Source organism: Haliotis asinina, chromosome 1 (assembly GCF_037392515.1).
Source record: "Haliotis asinina isolate JCU_RB_2024 chromosome 1, JCU_Hal_asi_v2, whole genome shotgun sequence".
Lineage (NCBI taxonomy): Eukaryota > Metazoa > Mollusca > Gastropoda > Lepetellida > Haliotidae > Haliotis > Haliotis asinina.
In genome coordinates, this window is record NC_090280.1 from 43,936,744 (window position 1) to 43,955,218 (window position 18,475).

General features: G+C 39.6%; 1 protein-coding gene across 1 annotated transcript in view; it reads right to left on the minus strand.

The window, feature by feature from the left end:
* LOC137279106 (15-hydroxyprostaglandin dehydrogenase [NAD(+)]-like) overlaps positions 1-18,475 on the minus strand; it is a 40,368-nt gene continuing 21,893 nt past the window's right edge. Inside the window, exons 4-7 of the mRNA XM_067811585.1 lie at positions 13,284-13,380; positions 10,899-10,975; positions 9,637-9,782; positions 1-124 (exon numbers count right to left, since the gene is read on the minus strand). Coding sequence (XP_067667686.1) covers positions 1-124; positions 9,637-9,782; positions 10,899-10,975; positions 13,284-13,380 — 444 coding nt within the window. The remainder of the gene's footprint in view (positions 125-9,636; positions 9,783-10,898; positions 10,976-13,283; positions 13,381-18,475) is intronic.

Here is an 18,475-nt window from a genome sequence, read left to right on the forward strand (position 1 = left end):
TCATTCATCAGTCACCTCTATCTTTACTCTGCGAGTCTGTCCTTTGGGATGCGTGTGAAGTATGGTGCCGTTACTGTCATCATCCTCCAGCAGACCAATCACTGACAGAGCTATGTCATTTGGACTGTAAAATATGAGACATCGATATTACTCAAAATCATTGGTATGATATTCAATGAAAAACAGTTATGAGTTTACACAAATCAATCGACAATGTCCAAACAGCTACAAGAGTGAGTGAGTGAGTGAGTGAGTGAGTGGGTGGGTTCATGTTTAACGTCATATCGGCAATATTGCAGCCATGTCGTGACGAGACCCAATAATAATATACATAATAGAGAATGTTAAAAAATGTGTCAACGAAGGACAGTAAAAGAACTAGACTATCACAGACAGACATGTAAAACTAGTAATTAAATTTAAAACAGGTTAACTCTAGAGGACGATACAACATAAAAAAAAACCAGGCTATAGACCGCCAACAACTGAAGGAAGATCACCATATCAGGGTCCATGGGGACTTACAGTACCTTTGCTACCTGCATGGGCCCTAGCTGGATTTACACCATCCTTTCAGCCGCTGGCGATTGTGCTAAAGTTTAGCCAGATATTTAAAAGAACAAATATACTACGTTTAAAATCGGGTAAGCAAAAATTAAACTGAGAAAAGTTTTACCAGTTGGTAATTCATACTACCGGTCATTACAATACATCTATCTACAACACATTAATCAAAATTCAATCATGAAATCAATTTCTTTTAAAAACCTAATAATTACATGAGCACTAACAGTGGCAAAAAGATCCTCAACGGTTTTGACATTGAAGTATTTATCCCTTGTGATGGAGAATTCAACACAGTCAAGCAAGATATGCTTGACTGTGACTCTCTCATCACAAGGGATACGAAATGGAGGATCCTCACCTTTCAACAGGTATGCATGTGTATATCTTGTATGGCCAATACGGCATCGTCGCATGATTACCTCTTCAAATCTGGACTGACAACCCAAGTAGGTATAACCAATGTAGGGTTTTATTTCTTGTAGTTTATTGATACCCACTTGGGTGTCCCACTTCTTTTGCATCAGATCACGGATAAAAGACCCAATGGTAGCTTTATAATCTGAATATGGAATAAGAAGTGGTGTCACAGATTTGTTGAGAGCTGTCTTCGCAGCAGGATCAGCCATTGTGTTACCAGAAATACCTACGTGACTGGGTAACCAACAAAAGACGATATCGTATTGGCCAGTGGCAAGATCATTATACTATTCAATTATTTCTATTAAAAGTGGATGTTTACATGATACGTTTTTAATAGAGTGAAGAAAAGAAAGAGAGTCTAAAAAGATTGTGTATTGTTTATGTTTAGGATGTCTTTGAATATATTGAAGAGCCGTTAATATGGCGTTAGCTTCAGCTGGGAAAATAGAGCTGTTGTCCGCTAATCTAGAAGCCACTGCGCCACCATCCTTGGACCCATATGTAAATAAGGATCTATAAGTGCCATATTTATGTTTTAATTGATGATATTCTTGTTTATATTTTAATGCATTAGTTTCTGATTTTTTAATGTTAGGTCAACTTGTGGCCTAACCAACTGCCAAGGAGGAGAAGAAAGTAGATGGGAAGGAGATATACTTTCCAGCTCGATGCCGGCAGAAGAAATAAAATGGTTTAATTCTGTGCCCTAGAGGCGGGACAAGAGAAGATTTCTTGTAGTACAAATCCCCACAAAGAGGACCAAAGACACAGTTATATGCAGGGTTAGACTTACTGGAATAGAGTTTTGTGACATATTGTAATGATAATATTATGCGGCGCTGGTTTAAAGATGGTTCATCAGCCTCTACATAAAGACTGGCAACAGGAGAAGTACGGAAAGATCCAAGACACAGTCTCAGACCTTGATGGTGAATTGAGTCAAGTATTTTCTGGTTGCTTTTTCAGGCTGTTTTAAAATGTCTTATTTCCATGTAGAGTCGTATGCCTTTTCACGGTCAAAAAAGATAGACACTGCATGTTGATTATTGATAATTGCATTTTTCACAAATGACTCTAATCGAACTAAATGGTCAATGGTACTGCGATTTTTCCGAAATCCACATTGAATGTTAGATATTAATTTATTAGATTCCAAGTACCATGTTAGTCTGTTATTGACCATGGTTTTGCAAACGCAGCTTGTTAAGGATATAGGTCTGTAATTCGAAGGGCTATCATGATCCCGACCCGGTTTTGGTATGGGAACAACACTTGCTTCACGCAATGATGGTGGAAAGTGTCTAGATGTCTAGATTTCATCAAATATGAATAGAAGAGTTTCTAAACATGGCTGTAGCAGTATCACGAGCTTGCCTAAGGGCAGCATGGAGCTCATGAACAGAAAATAATTCGTTGTAGTCTTCCCCATTATCCGAATTCAAATCAATAGTTTTCTTTTCCTGTTGTCCTTGATATTTTTGAAATTTGGGTACATAATTTGAGGAGGAAGAATGTTTTTAACCAAGTTTGTTAGCAATATCCGATTTATCAGTCAATAATTTGTCATCGTCTTTAAGATGGTGAATGCTAGATTTAGAACCTTTACCTTTGATTTTCTGGATCATGTTCCATACCTTATATATTGGCGTACGTGAATTGATTCTAGATACATAATTTTGCCAAGACTGGCGTTTATGTTGTTTAAAGGTACGCCGCGCTTTAGCATTTAAGATTTTAAATTTGTTGAAATTATGGACCATAGGATGGCGACGGAAATAATTCTCCGCCTTTTTCCTTGTCTCCCTGTTTTGCAGTCGTTGTTGAACCATGGTTTACAGCTGTGGGGAACCACAGAGGACTTCGGAATACACTCATCAGCTGTAATGGTTAGTGCATCGGAAAACCATTTTATAGGATCAGGAACACCATTAAAAAGTTCAGGTAGAAGTTTTCTCGACATAGTCATTCGTATAAAGAGCGGTTTGCCTTTGTAAAATTCCATCGTGATGAATTTGCTGAAGAGAATAAGATGGAGGAATGTAAAGAGAGCACAATGTGATAACAATGTGCATAGGGATACGAACAGCCACAGCTTGAAGAGGTATTTTGAGAGAAACATGACTGTGAAGTATGCCTTGTTTTACCAATTTTGAACTACCCCCGGTGGCCTTAGCCCTCGTAGGTGAAGAAAATGATACGAATCATATTGTCTGATTTTCAGCTGATCTGTACTTTTTAAATATGTTTCCTGTAAGCAAAATGCCGAGGGTTTCAGATTTTGTAATAACAATTGCAAATCACTGAAATTGTCCTCTGCAGTTCCACTGGATTACTGGTTGATAACCGTTCATGGTGGTTTAACTGGTGAACGAGATGATCGCTTACTCCCATGAGTAGAGACTGGAGGGCTGACCTCCATGTCCAAAAGTTCAAATCGGTTTTGAACCGAAGCAGGGGCTGAGGGAGAAGAATGCACTTCCAAGTTTTGTATGGCCCTAGCCTTTCTTCTCATTTGTTTCTTTTCTGTCTTCGACAATTGAAAGGGAGTTTCTCTTGTAACTTTGTCTGATTCTGAGTGGTGTGTCAGTTGGACATCTGTTTGTGTTTCAGTTACTAATGTGTCCGCTTCAGAAGAAACTTGTTCCAGAATGATCTGATCATGATTCACCCAACTAATCGACGTTTGGCATTGAGTAGAAACTCTGGAAGGTTTGACAACAGGTAGAGGAGGAGAGGAAACTACAGCTGGGTAAGTAATAGATGAAGGCTGAGATGAAACAGAAACTAACCGTTTTCCTTCGTACATTCAGTACTTTCATGAGTGCCACCGCAACGGTAGCAAACAGAACTCTTTGCATGACAAGACTTTTGACATGATATTTGTAACATCTGAGTGGATTAGGCACGTATACGTCCACTGCAATGTTGAATTAACCAGCTTGAATAGACTTTGGAATGGTCGGGCAGTGAAATGTAAACAGGTAGGTATTTGTTTGTATTATATTGTTGTCTTGCTTTTTGGTAAAATGCTTCACAGCTCCCCACCCGCCATCGAGTGTCAACATGGACGACGTTACAGTGGAAGCCAGCCTGTAACACAAGGGCTAAAGAGGTATGATACTCCAGTAATTATAGACATGAATAGCCATGATATCTAAAAGATATCTAAAAGATATGGTTCGGCCCATGACACATTTCTCAAGAAACATAGAATTCAGGGGTCAGTATCACCAGATTGGCCCATGGCATAGGACTCTAGGGAATTATTATTTACAATAGAATACCCTCAATATTCAGTGTCAAAATACAATGTAAAGAATATATATTGTCAACATGAACATGTCCATGCTCAGGGCAGGGCCAGTTCTATCACCCGTCTAGGTGAAGTCAGAGGCAAAGTGGTGTGTTAGGCAACAGCAAACACGGTTCCAGGCCCCTATTGCCCTCAACCACCGGGATCCCTTCCTCCACCGACACAGGACGCAACCCACGGTAAACAGGTTGCCCAATTCGGTCGCTCCTCGCGACCAGCAATGGGGTGCTATGGGCCTTGCTGACCCGGGTCCACACGGGGAGTTGGCGAGCTCTTAGCGTTACCCAGTACCCACCAAGAAGAGGTTGCTCGCCACGGGTGCCACAGCTACAAGACGGTTCATTTGCTTGGTATCATGTACCTTTATCTGAAACACCAGCGAATGTACTACATCATGTTTGTCTGTCACAGCTGGCTGTTTCCCTGGACCTTGCGAACACAGAACAAGTCTGGAATGGGTTGGACCAACTAGGATTAGTACCAGTTGATACTACTATCTATCTCGTATATATCTATGTTGGACCATCCTTTTGTTGACGTTTGGAACGTCAGCCTCCTGTATGTTTTAAAGTATCAGTGCATTGTCTCTGCCTGTCCATCCAGAAGTTGACAATTGTTAATTTAAAACCTTGTCCTATTGCTCCGTCCCTCTTTCCGATTACCACTTTTGATGGGAAGCATAATTTGACATTTTTCTCTTCATTTTTGACCTCCAGATTCTATCTGTCTTCGCTTATCTGTCTAGGGCTGAACCACCCTGACCTTTATTCTGTTCGGCAGAAATAGCTATCTGAGTAATTTTTGCTTGAGTATAACATCCCTGTAACCCTGGTGTTTGCAGGCTGCTTCCACTTCATCACCGTCCTTCTTGACACTCGATGGCGGGTGGGGAGCAGGGATGCTGAATAACCTCGATTTCATTATGGATACCACACACTTGACTGATTCTCGGTCTAAAACGAAAAGACGTCACATTGAGACTGATACAGCAACATCTTCTGATGAGGAATCTGTTCAAGATGTTGATTCTTGGTCACGTTTTCTTGTCGTTGAAGGAGTTAATAATGAACACCTTAAAATCAATCTCTTTGTAGTTTCTAAATCTATTGAAGGAATTTGTGGTACAGTTAGGAATGTCAGTCGTCTCCGCTCCGGTTCCCAGCTTGTGGAGTGTACAAGGAGACAGCAGTCTCAAAATGGTGACAGTATTGTAAATACGAACACATACATGTTTACCTTTGCCCTCACAAAGACCCCTCCATCGATTAAAGCTTGGTATTTCAATATTGGCGTTGATGCATATATTCCCAACCCACTTCGATGTTTTAAATGTCAGCGATTCTGACATGGAGCTAAATCTTGTCATAATACCCAAGTTTGCTCCCGTTGCACTAAACAACATGACAACACAGACTGCACAGATGAAATCAAGTGTGCAAATTGCAGTGGTCCTCACGCGTCCTCATCCAAAATTTGTCCCTCTTTCGTCACACAAACACAAATACTGAAATTAAAATACACCAATGACATTTCATTCGCTGAGGCCAAAATGTTGGTAACAAATGCATCAACAAAGTCCTCTCCTCACGATCTTATTCTGCAGCAGTTTCCTCTACTCCTGTCACATCTGATACTGGCTGTCAAACTGTTATTAGCTGGGTGTCAAACGATCAAAAACTACTATACCCAATCGATTCTGAAGATACCAACACTTCATCGGCTTCACAAACAGACTCTGTTCCTGACCCTGTGATTGCTTCAGGCTGTATAACTGAAGGGAAAACAAATAGAACTCTAACTGCAAACGAACGAAAATTACAACGGAAAAAAGAGGCAAGGTCCCTTAAACATATTCAGGACCCGTCTACCTCAACATCCCCTCTGGAGGTTGATAATGTCTTTGAACCTCTAGCTATGGAAGTTCATCGCTGCCCATGCAACATAGGGGACAATGTAACTGCTCACGATCCCCAGTTAAGTCGCCATGAGTGGCTTTTCCAATATAATACAATGGAATTGTAGAGGACTTTGGAACAATTTCAGTGATCTTCATTTTTAACACCAACAGCACTTTGTTTGCAAGAAACGTTCCTCAAAAGGACAGATAACTTTGACCTCAGACATTATGATTCATACTATAGCTTTTCCCCTCCAGGGAATAAAGGAACTGATGTTCTTCTCTTTTAGTGAGGCAGGGCATCATCCAGAGTCCCGTTTCTCTCAATACCCCTCTCCAGACTGTTGCCATTCGAATGACATTAAATATTGTTTTCCCATTATGTTCTTTGTATATTCCACCGTCGACCTCCCTTAAACAGTCTGACCTTCAGGCACTATATGATCAATTTCCTTGCTCGTGGCGAGATACCATAATTGTGCCCATCCCTAAACCTGGACGTGATCATACTGACCCAGTGAAGTATAGGCCAGTTTCACTAACACGCTGTGTTTGCAAAACCATGGAACACATGATAAATAATCTTTTTGTTTGGTACTTGGAGACTAATAACCTTATAACAGATATACAATGTGGTTTCCGTAAAAACAGAAGTACCATCGATCATTTAGTGCGTTTAGAATATTTTGTTAAGAATACCATAATCTTTTTGATCTACATTTTGTCTGTTACTCTGTTTAGTATTAGGATCAACAGTTTGTCCAAGGTTTTAAACGATTCCATTGACGGATCACTTTTTGTGGAATATTTTAATATTTCTTGTCGTGGTACAAATATGCGCACCACTGGACGACAATTACAGTTGTGTTTAAATAAAATAAATAAATAAATAAATGGTGTCTTGAAAACGACTGTAACATTTCTCAAACAAAAACAAATTGTATACACTTTTGTAGAAAATATAAGCCGCATAAGGACCGTGAACGATCTTTAAATGGCACTCCAATCAAAGTTGTAAAGGAGGCAAAATTCTTGGGTTTAATTTTCGATTCCCATTTAACTTTCTTACCACACACTAAACCTCTTAAAGTTAAATGCCTGAAGGCATTAGATTTGCTGAAGGTTGTTTCCAATTCTAAGTGGGGAGGGGATCAATCTACCCTCCTTCATTTATACAGGTCATGGGAACGATCTATACTTGATTATGGCTCTATTGTATACGATGGAACATACAAAAGCACCCTAAAACTTTTAGAATCTGTCCATCACCAAGGTTTAAGACTTTGTCTTGGTTCGTGTCGAACTACACCTGTTGACAGCCTATACGTCGAGGCTGATGAACCATGCCTTGAGCAGTGCCGTATAAAATTATCTTTACAGTACATAACAAAACTATATTACAATGAGTTTAACCCTGCACATAAATCTGTTTTCAATCCTCTGTATGAGGATTTATACAATCAGAAATCTTCTCTTGTTCCGCCTCTTGGTTTAAGAATAAAACAACTTATTTCTGCTGCCCGCATGGAGCTGGATAATATAGCTCCTTCCCAACATCTTTCTTCTCCTCCTTGGCAGTTTGTTAGGCCCAAAGTCGACCTATCATTAACTACATTTTAAAAATCAGAAACGAATGAATTACAATATAAACAAGAATATTATCAATTAAAGCATAAATTTAGCAATTATAAATCCTTATTTACAGATGGGTAAAGAGGATAGGAACATAGGATCCAGAACAATATCTTCTAGATTACCAGATAACAGCTCTATTTTCACAGCTGAAGCAAACGCCATATAACGGCTCTTAAATATGTTAAAAGACACCCTAAACATAAACAGTATATAATCTATTCATATTCTCTTTCTTGCCTTCAGGCTACATAAAATAGAAATATTTCCTGCACGCATCCACTTTTAATTGAAATAATTGAATTGTATAATGATCTTGAAACTGGCCAATACGGCATCGTCTTTTGTTGGCACGTTGGCATTACTGGTAACACAATGGCTGATCTTGCTGCCAAAGCAGCACTCAACAAGTCTGTGACACCACTTCTTATTCCATACACTGATTACAAAGCCAACATTAGATCTTGCATCCGTAATCTGATGCTGAAGAAGAAGTGGGACTCTCAAGTAGGTATTAATTAATTACATGCAATAAAACCCTATATTGGTTACACCTACTTGGCTTGTCAGTCCAGATTTGAAGAGGTCATCGTGCGACGATGTCGCACTGGCCACATGAGATACACGTACAAATACATACTAATAGGTGAGGATCCTCCGTTTTGTATCCCTTGTGATGAAAGAATCACGGTCAAGCATATTTTGCTTGACTGTGTTGAGTATTCCATCACAAGGGACAACTATTTTTAAATCGCGAACTGTGAAGGATCTTTTTAACAATACCAGGTCTCATTTAATTATTGCATTTATAAAAGAATTAGATCTGTAAACTGATTTGTAAATATATAAATATTTTATAATTGGAAGATTAAATTAGTAACTCAATTTAGAGGCTGTATCCTCAAAGGGGGTTAAAATTATTGTCCTCCTGAGAGGGTACGTAAGTGCCAAAACGTTTTATTTATATTTAAGTCTACCTGGTTTTTAATCTTAGTATTCATGTTATTTTAATTTTGGTTAGCATTTTATACACTCTCCAGCGGCTGATGTAAATCCAACTAGGTTCCATGCAGGTAGCAAAGGTACTGCAAGTCCCCTGTGTCCCAAGTATGGTGTACTGTATATAGATACTGTAAAATTATTGTCCTCCTGAGAGGATACGTAAGTCTGACGTAAATTTAAGTTTTCTAGGTTTTCAATTGTAGCATTTATGTCATTTTAATGTATGGCTTATTCTCTGCGTACAAGCCAGTGGCTGAGGGGATGGTTTAAATCCAACTAGGTTCCATGCAGGTAGCAAAAGTAATGTAAGTCCCCATGGTCCCTAGTGTGGTGATCTACCTTCAGTTGTTGGCAATCTATAGCCCATTTTTATATTGTCTTGTCCCTTATAGTTAAACTGTTTTAGATCTAATTACTAGTTTCACATTCATATCTGTGATATTCTAGTTAATTTTACTCTCCTTCGTTGACAGATTTTTACATGTCATTGATTAATATGTTTTTAAGTGATCGTTCTCGTCACGATATAGCTGAAATATTGCACATGTGACGATAAATTTTAACTTACTCACGCACTTCTCAAAGGGTCTTTGGTCCGTCCTGGTTCGGGTGAAAAACTAAAACGACCCCAGCAAATATAAATCGACACAATCACAAAGAAAGCTAAGCTTTTACAGACATGTTTCTAATACTTCTTTCATGTCAAAAGTTATTGTACGTTGAATGCAGATTAAATATTCCTATTTCTGCAACATTCGAGACGCTTCTGGCAACCATATAAATACCAAGTACTGAGGATACTTACTCCTCGAAGCCATCCTTTCCATAAAGTTTCTTCAAGTCCTCAGCGTACAACGCTTGTGACGTTGGATCAGGAATTATAAACGACTTGAAGGCAGTGGGACAAACTATGCAGAACCTCAAGTCCAGGTCTTTCACATAGGGATTTCCCTGGAACATTTAACGTTCTCACAATGCATCCGTTCGGCAGGTGCCCACTGTCTCAGTTGTTGCTTTCAAAGGTGTTGGCATGCTTTAGGCCGTTGGCCTAATGTGTTTTTGTGTTGCTTGTTTTGATATCATCATATGAAGGTACTTTATCCTGTAAACAATCACGTATATGTTACCCTGAGACTACAAATAGTTACGTGATTTCTGTTTTTCTGATTGACTGATAAGTGTGTGTGGGCTGCGCCAAAATGTCTTCGACTTTGTTTTAGTGAGTGAGTGAGTTAAAATTTTACATTGCATCGGCAATATTACAGTCATATAGCGATGAAAATAAGGTAATCAACGACTTTGTTTTATTTCCACCTTATTTTGTATTAATAATTGAATTAGATGAATGCAAAGCTAGTACTGTTAATTTATTTCAGGTTTTACGAGAGTGTATTTTCTGTAAATTGTGTTATTAATTATTATTATTAATTAAATGAGTTAATTATTAGTTAAAATGGGTCACATTTCGTGTCTTCAATGTGCAGTGCCATTGGTGTTTTATCGGCAGGTCTTTAAGATTTTTTATTTTTTAAAGTATTTGTGTTACTTCCGGGAGACTGCTCTAGAGCATTCCACGTTAGTGGCGATGGTCGTATGTGCTCGAACTTGCATGAAATGACTGAAAGTATATATACAAAGGCTAGTTGCCGTGGTGTCGGGCACGGGAATACTCGGTTACACACATTCACTGGGGTATATTATTCTGCCTCACCGTCAGCGCTCGATCTTCATAACTGCTGCCTGACCGCTCGCTGTGTTACGTTCTACATAAATGTTTCTCACTCTCACATCAAGACTTCGGTGAGTTGGCATTGTGACCCATTACTGTAGATGTGCGTCATTTGCATTGTATATGAAACCTCTCTTGTGAAATCTGTATATTTTTGTCTTTGTTTGCTGAATATAAAAATATTGAAAATTTCAAACTTTTCAGTGTTATATTTTGCCGGTTCTGGGGGAATTTCTTACACCTTTTGTCACGCCAAATGTTTAACCGTAACACAGGATGGAATGAAACGTGCACACTTTGTGTAAATCTGCTGTTTGATGTTTCATGCCTATACTTACTGCCCAGGATCTTGTGAATCCAATTATGGATGTCTTTGCGGCTGCATATCCCGGGACAATGAAGAAAGGCTCTAAACCTAGAAAACCGTCAGAATGCTTTTTCTGAAATCAGCACTTATGAGAAATTATCTTTATAATGTATTACACCATACCAAAGTTATCAATCCTAGGATTGTCACATAACTGAAGTTACACCAATTTCTACTCTAATACTTATTCTTCGATTGCTGATAATCTTTGTGATGGATTTAAGATTATCACAGACGGTCATTGTCATCATCACCATGCACTGTACATGCCTGATACTGAACAGGACATATGTATTATCATATTATTTGAATACGTTTTGAAAGAAAACTTTAGATTCTGCTGAAATAGTTTCTGTGAACTTAAACAAGAGTACAATTTTGGATAATAAACTGAACCACAAAAGTAACGCCGCATTTCAAAACTAAATTCAGATTTTGTTCTTACAATATGATGTCTTTTACTATGATTGTACCAATTTGTTGACATGCTTTTCAATCCAAATCGACAGTTATTACTAACATTAGTGCATTTTCTGATGAAAAACATATCGACCAAAGGCACCTTAAAAGGTGAAAAAAAGTTCTGTGTGATATTCGTGAAAATGAAAATGAAAATGACAACCCTACCAATGAAAGCGAGGGCAAACTCGCCTGAAGTCATGCTTGTTTTGATAAAATCGCGATGCCACAACCTACGAGAGATCAGAGGAACCAAGCCTTGGAACGATTGCAGGTTGGCTAGACTGCACTGGGAGCATCCAATCATCTTAATGTTCATGTTAAGAGAATCTGCCGACTGCACGAGAGGTATTAGGTCACTAACTGAATCCAAGACCGTTCATGTAGTAGGCGACCTCCAGTAACATCACAACATCAACACCGACAGATTGTGGGCAACCATCGACACGATAGTTTCCCCAGAGCAACGGAATCAGCACGCCAGACCATTGGGACTTACTGACTCATTATTGCATACAGCGCAGACTTTTGCTGGGAAGAAACCTCTGCTGTCAAAGACCATATAGTTGTCTTGTCCTGTCCTCACAACTGAAGCCGAATGCAATGGACAACTCAGCATCAAAATTGACGTTATTAACAATGGAGCTTTTTCTGATGGAAGCCCACATTGTGTTTCGACAGCCGATGGCGGACTGAGGGCGTATGGAGTATGGCGAGGACACTGGGAACCGTTTCCCAGTGAGTGTATTGTTGAGACTCATGGGATGGTTCAAGCATCATGGAGAACTAGAAAGTTGGCATCGTGGTGTTCCAGATTCTCGGCCCAGGATGAGAAAGTGACTCGCTATATTGACCAAGTCATAAGACCCCACTTTGTACCACTATTACGGCGTCACAGAAATCTTCCTGCAAGACAACCCTCGTGCCCACACTGCCACAACATCACTGGATTTCCTAAGACAACAAGACATCAAAACCCTACAATGACCTGCATTCCATCCGGAATTAAGACCAACAGAACACCTTTGGGGCAAGATTCAAAGAAGGTTGAATAACCTCCAATCAAGGTCGACAACTGATCTCAACTTGACCAAGTATTTTACAGAGTATGTACCCAAGTACCTATGGCCTTCACCAACCGTTTCATTCCATGTTCAGATGATACTGACTTTCTGGTATCTTAATGGTACCATGCTTGGTGATTTTGTTTGTGTGAAGTCTAAATGTGATTAACAAAAACGTGTTTACCATAATCTTCAAGTTTGAACGAAATCCTCTGTTTTGATTGTTAATTAGAGTGAATGAAAGAAAGAAACCTCTATCGGCGCCACGTTTCTTTCGTGGTTCAGAATATAAACCTTTGAGAGCTATTTCTTACTATAAATTTCTTCATGTTTTGAACTTTGACAGGTAATTTGCAGGTAAGAATTTAAGTTAATAAACCAAGGTATGTAATTATCTTGAAACGACACAGTTGAAATTTCAAGAAATTAACTTGAATTTTTCAGATAGTTTCTTAAAATTTCAAAGCAAATTTAAATAGCCGTTTAAGGTATCCGTAAGGTACGCCTAGGTAGTGCAATATTTGAAAAAAGAGGACGCTGCATTGTTGAGTAGTGAGGTGATGCTCCTCACAACCCAAAGTTTTAGATAATACATTGTGCCATTCTTCGACAAATGTCCAAGATATCACCGTGGCTTCATGAAAAGGTTTAAAACATTGCCTCAGCTTCATCAAAACACTTCAGTATCTTCTACCGCTCAAAAAGGCTGAATTAAACCATATGAATCATATCAACAGAGCAAGGACGGTACAATGCAGAAGTATATTGTTGGTAGTTCTTCATCATTTTCCTTGTCCATATTTATCTCGAGGCATGGAGGCAACACCACCTACCTGCAATGGAGGAGACGTTGACGACCACACCACCTGCCCCACCTTCATCCTTCCTCATGTGCTTGATGGCGAGGTTCGAACCTCTGATGGTGCCACCCTGTGAAGACAGAGACAATTTCATATGCTCAGTGACATCTAATGATGTTTACTGAATAAAAATGTCTGTCTGTCTGTCTGTCTGTTAATAACATGCACGAAGGCTTTTCTACACTTATTTTATCATTGTCATATCACTATCGTATCAGTAGCAAAAGTATGCTAAACACGCGGACCTCATAATTGGAATGTCTCGCTTGCGGCCAAGTACAATGTAGCTAGGCTCCGCATGTTCTCGGTGCCCTTGTTTGGTACTTCCTGCATCTCTTGGTGCATAGCAGGAGAGTGCCTGGGTTCTCCACCGAGAGCACAGTCTTTCTGACAGTCTGTATAATGCAGAAGGATGGAGTGTTGGAAAGTCTTCATACACTCTGGAAATTTCTTGTTGTGTTTGATTCTGCAGTATTTCCTGGGAGAAGTTCTATTCGCTGTCTAGGCTGCATGTGGAGAAGACAAGGACTTGAATCTCCCAAACCTTTTCTGTCACATTTCCATCTTAATCCGTAAAGCATTATAATGATGATGACATTCAAAGAAGGTAGTGGAACCATTACGTCACTGTTTTGAATACTCTCGTGGACATGGGTGATGCTTTCTATGGTTCTGCAAACGTCGCACAATACTCCTTCCTAAACTTCTGTATGATCAGATGTTTGAATATCAAAAATAGAATAGTCATGGGCCCACTTGCACAGAGCAATCTTAGTTACAATCAATCTTAGGCCCCTACAATCAACTTTACAATCACCTTACAATTGCCTTAATCCACGTGCACAAAGACGATCTTAAGACAGCATGGATTTATGATCGTGACCGTAACTTAGATCGAACTCTTCAACGTTGGACGTAGAAATTTCTTAACCTCGACTCCTGTCTACAGTTGTCTTCAAATGCACATAGCATGCAGCGCAAATACAACGTGGAACAGGTTACTGCACACAAATGACATTCCTTCTTTAATCGCACCTTGCAGATTTTTCATGACAACAACAACAACAAAAACCCAAACAACCCCAACCTACAAATCTTTGATACCCGTGAAGGTCCCGGGGTAGAATAGGCCTTCAGCAACCCATGCTTGCCATAAAAGGCGACTATGCTTGTCGTAAGAGGGGTCGGGTGGTCAGACTCGCTGACTTGGTTGACACGTCATCGGTTCCCAATTGCGCAGATCGATGCTCATGTTGTTGATCACTGGATTATCTGGTCCAGACTCGATTATTTACAGACCGCCGCCATATAGCTGGAATATTGCTGAGTGCGGCGTACAACTAAACTCACTCACTCATTACAAATCTTTGAAGGAAATACTGACGTTGAAGAAGGAAGCGATAACGTAGAAGGTAACATGTATAATCACTCGTACCTCAGGGGTTATTCTCTAATTTTTCTACATCCTTATTTTTTCCATATTTTTTTATGAACCAAACATGTGATACTGCAACCACAGTAATATCATGTTTTATGCAAATATTGAAATACAAACAAATACATTAACGGACTGGGTCTTGAGTTTTTGACCTAATAATCATGAAATTAACACATAAATAAAATTTCCTTATGATATAACACCAAAATGTACCATGATTTGTCAGTGGTTGTCAGTTGAACATAGTTTGGCATCGGTGTTATTTAAAGTAAAATCCCATATATATCCTACAAGCATTAGATTTGTAAAGATATGAAAGTGTGACATGACTGTGGGAGTGTTTCCTGATAATTATTTTTTCGCTTTGTTAAAAAAACCCGTTTTAAACAAATTTCACATACCCCAGCTAGTGTCTTTTTCCCATTTGAAAAATACTTGTATCATATTAAAAATGCATAGATTAGAACTCTTGTCTCTCGTCAGATTCAATTTTTACAAGTAGAAAAAAACATAATTTTGTGTGTTGTCCAACTGTAGATTATTTCAATGATAAACTAAGACAAAATCATTAACCGAAAAGAAATACGTGGATATCTGTTCTTTGACAACAGAACATGCATTGTATTTGGCCATGGCAGATTTTACGGCAACGGCATAATCTGCAAAGGGAAACCACTCCCATCTTGAAATTCTTCAAAGGCATTTAGACGTTGGTGAGGTAATTCAGACCACTCCATCGACTGGAAAAACACCGAGATCCTGGCTTCCCACGTCAGTGATTGGCGGAGAAGCAAGCTTTGGGAAGCAATCAACATCAGAAGATTAGAACCTCAGATCAATAGAGATCAAGGCGTGTACCTACCCTCTGCCTGGTGTGTCAACAAGGACTCATAGACTCTCAGTCTATCAGCTGTGTAAACAACCATGTACTGTTAAAACATTCCTCCCTTTCATCTCTCCTCTGTGATTGTATATACCTAACTATATTTATGTGCTTGTATATACATCTTACCTCCCTGACTTCATGTATACCTATATATATTCTGCAATGTTACCTATGCTCATTATCCACCTGACGAAGGGGCAAGAATTAGCCTTGAAACGTCGTGTTAAAAGAATTAAGGAAGTTGTCATCCATAATAGCGTCTCGTATCACTCCCATCTTGCGCAAAAACTAAAATAAGCCGCCCTTGAGTTATTGAAAAGGTCATGGCCACTAATAATCGCATGCAGACACCTTTCGTTACTATCCTTTCCTTGTTTATCAGAAAGGTATGGTGTTCATACTGAATCAACACTGAATCGGGTGAGAAATGTTCTCTATGATATCGATAATGATGTTGTTCACTACCGCAAATAACGATATTTCTGACGTTATATCGATGTTGCATTCTCCGTGTCGCTGAGGTGTCGGGCCGAAGCATACAGTTTTATGCAATATGAAAGCAATCCCCAAACGTAAACCTAATTATTTGCGTGAAATTGACACCAATTACAATGATCTTAGCCTACAATCGCTTTGTGCAAGTGGGTGGTGATTGTAGCCGAAGCCTAAGATCACGATCTTAAGGATTTACAATAACTATAGCTCTAAGATCGTTTTGTGCAAGTGGGCCCCAGGAGTGTTTGACAAAACTTTTGTCGTTGTACTGCTCTTCTAATGACATAGGCTCCCGTGACAAGACACCTCCTCCTGGTGGGTGCTGGGTAACGCTAACAGCTTGTCAAGCCCCCGTTGTGGACCCGGGCGCATATTTGGTCCACCAACCTGTTTGCCTTGGGTTGCGCCTTGAGTCAGTGCAGGACGGGATCCTGGTGGTTGAGGGCACTAAAACTAGGACCGTGTGTTCCTGTTGCCAAACACACCACTTCACCTAGAAGGGTAGATGAATGGGCACGGATTCAATGAATCGGTCGTGTCTGTCACGCTCTGTAGTATCAAAATAGATAGTCTTCCAAAGGTGATTAAAGTGATGAATCCCCTTTCGTGGATCACTTCCATATTTCATGTCGTATGAAAATATTGAGAGACAGTTACAAATTTGTCTCAACAAAATTCATAGATAGTGTCTGGTAACTGGGTTTAAGTCCAAAACCAACTATCCATTTTTGTAGAAAATGCAAACCCCATGACTCTCATTAAATGGCACACCTAAGTTGTGAAGGAAGCTAAATTCCTGGGTCTCATCTTTGACTCGCATTTGGCTTTTTTGCCACATATTAAATATCTTAATACCTGAGCCTGGTACCTCTTGGGCGGCCGCTTCTCAGGTGGAATTGGTCTGCAGGATGTTGACTGAAAGCGAGGTATTGGTGCTCTGAAGAATGTTGAAATGTCGAGCAGCCGCAGCGTGTGACTCCCCATGTTTAAAGGTGGGTTAAGGTGAGTGAGTGAGTGAGTCAATATTTTACGTCACATCGGCAATATCTCAGCCATATCGTGACGAGAACATTTCACATTTAAATGAAATATATGCATGCAAAAAAATTTTCAACGAAGAACAGTGATGGAGAATATGCAGGATATGCTTGACCGTAACTCTCTCATCACAAAGGATACAGAACGGAGGATCCTCACCTTTTAACAGGTACTTATGGGTATATCTTCTATGACCAATACGACATCGTCGGATGATAACCTCTTCAAATCTGGACTGACAACCCAAGTAGGTATAACCAACCCAAGTTGGTATTCACTCATCAGCAATTATATTTAAGGCGTCAAAAAACACCTGAATGGGATCAGCAATATCACTGAAACATTCGGGTCTTAGTCTAGATGTGTATAAGGTTTGAAATAAGGACCAATCTGCTTTAGAAAAATTCCAGCGTGTGTGAGATGGAGAATCAGTTGGAGGAGTTTCTGACAGTTTTGTTCGAAAGTGATCACTTCCACAAAGGTCATTGTGGGCTGACGATTCAAATTCATTAACTGCAGTAGAGTCTGCAAGAGACAAATCTAGAGAAGAGTAGGTGCAGGTAGCAGGATGCAGGTAAGTACCCATGTCAAGTCTGTCTGACAGGAGTGTGATGAAGTGCCTTTTGAAGCCGTGTCGGGTGTTTTGGTGATAGAGGGATATGTTTCTGTCTGTTCGGAGGACTGTACAATCTTTTTTGCCTCAGGAAAACTGATGTTCTGAGAAAATTTGCGTCTGTTTATTTCCATGTCCTTTTTCCAAACTGGACATTCTTTCGAAAATGACGAATGACTTGCATGACAGTTGGCATATTTTTTATAGTTACTATCACAATGTTCTGTTACATGTGTATTCTCATCACAGTGAGCACATGTAACAGACAATGTGCAATTAGAAACGCCATGTCCGTATTTCTGGCACTTGAAGCAGCGCATAGGATTTGGAATGTATATATAAACATTCAGATTGCAGTAACCTGCCTTGATTGACTTAGGAGGAAGAGCCGGAGCCGAAAATGAAAAGAGGTAAGTGCTTGTTTGAACAGTCTCATTATTTCTTCGGGTTGTAAACCTTTTGACATATGTTACTCCTTGCTCTTTCAACTCAGAAACTATATCAACCTCAGTCATATCTGAAATGAGGTGGTCACGGTCTCGTACAATGCCCTTGCTAGTGTTCAATGTTCTGTGAGCTGAAACCAGAGTCGGGACTCCAATAAACACATCAATTGATAATAGTTTGTCGCTTGTTGTTTCCTGTTACAGTCAATCAACAGTGTACCATTTCTCAAGCGCCTGATGTTTTTGACG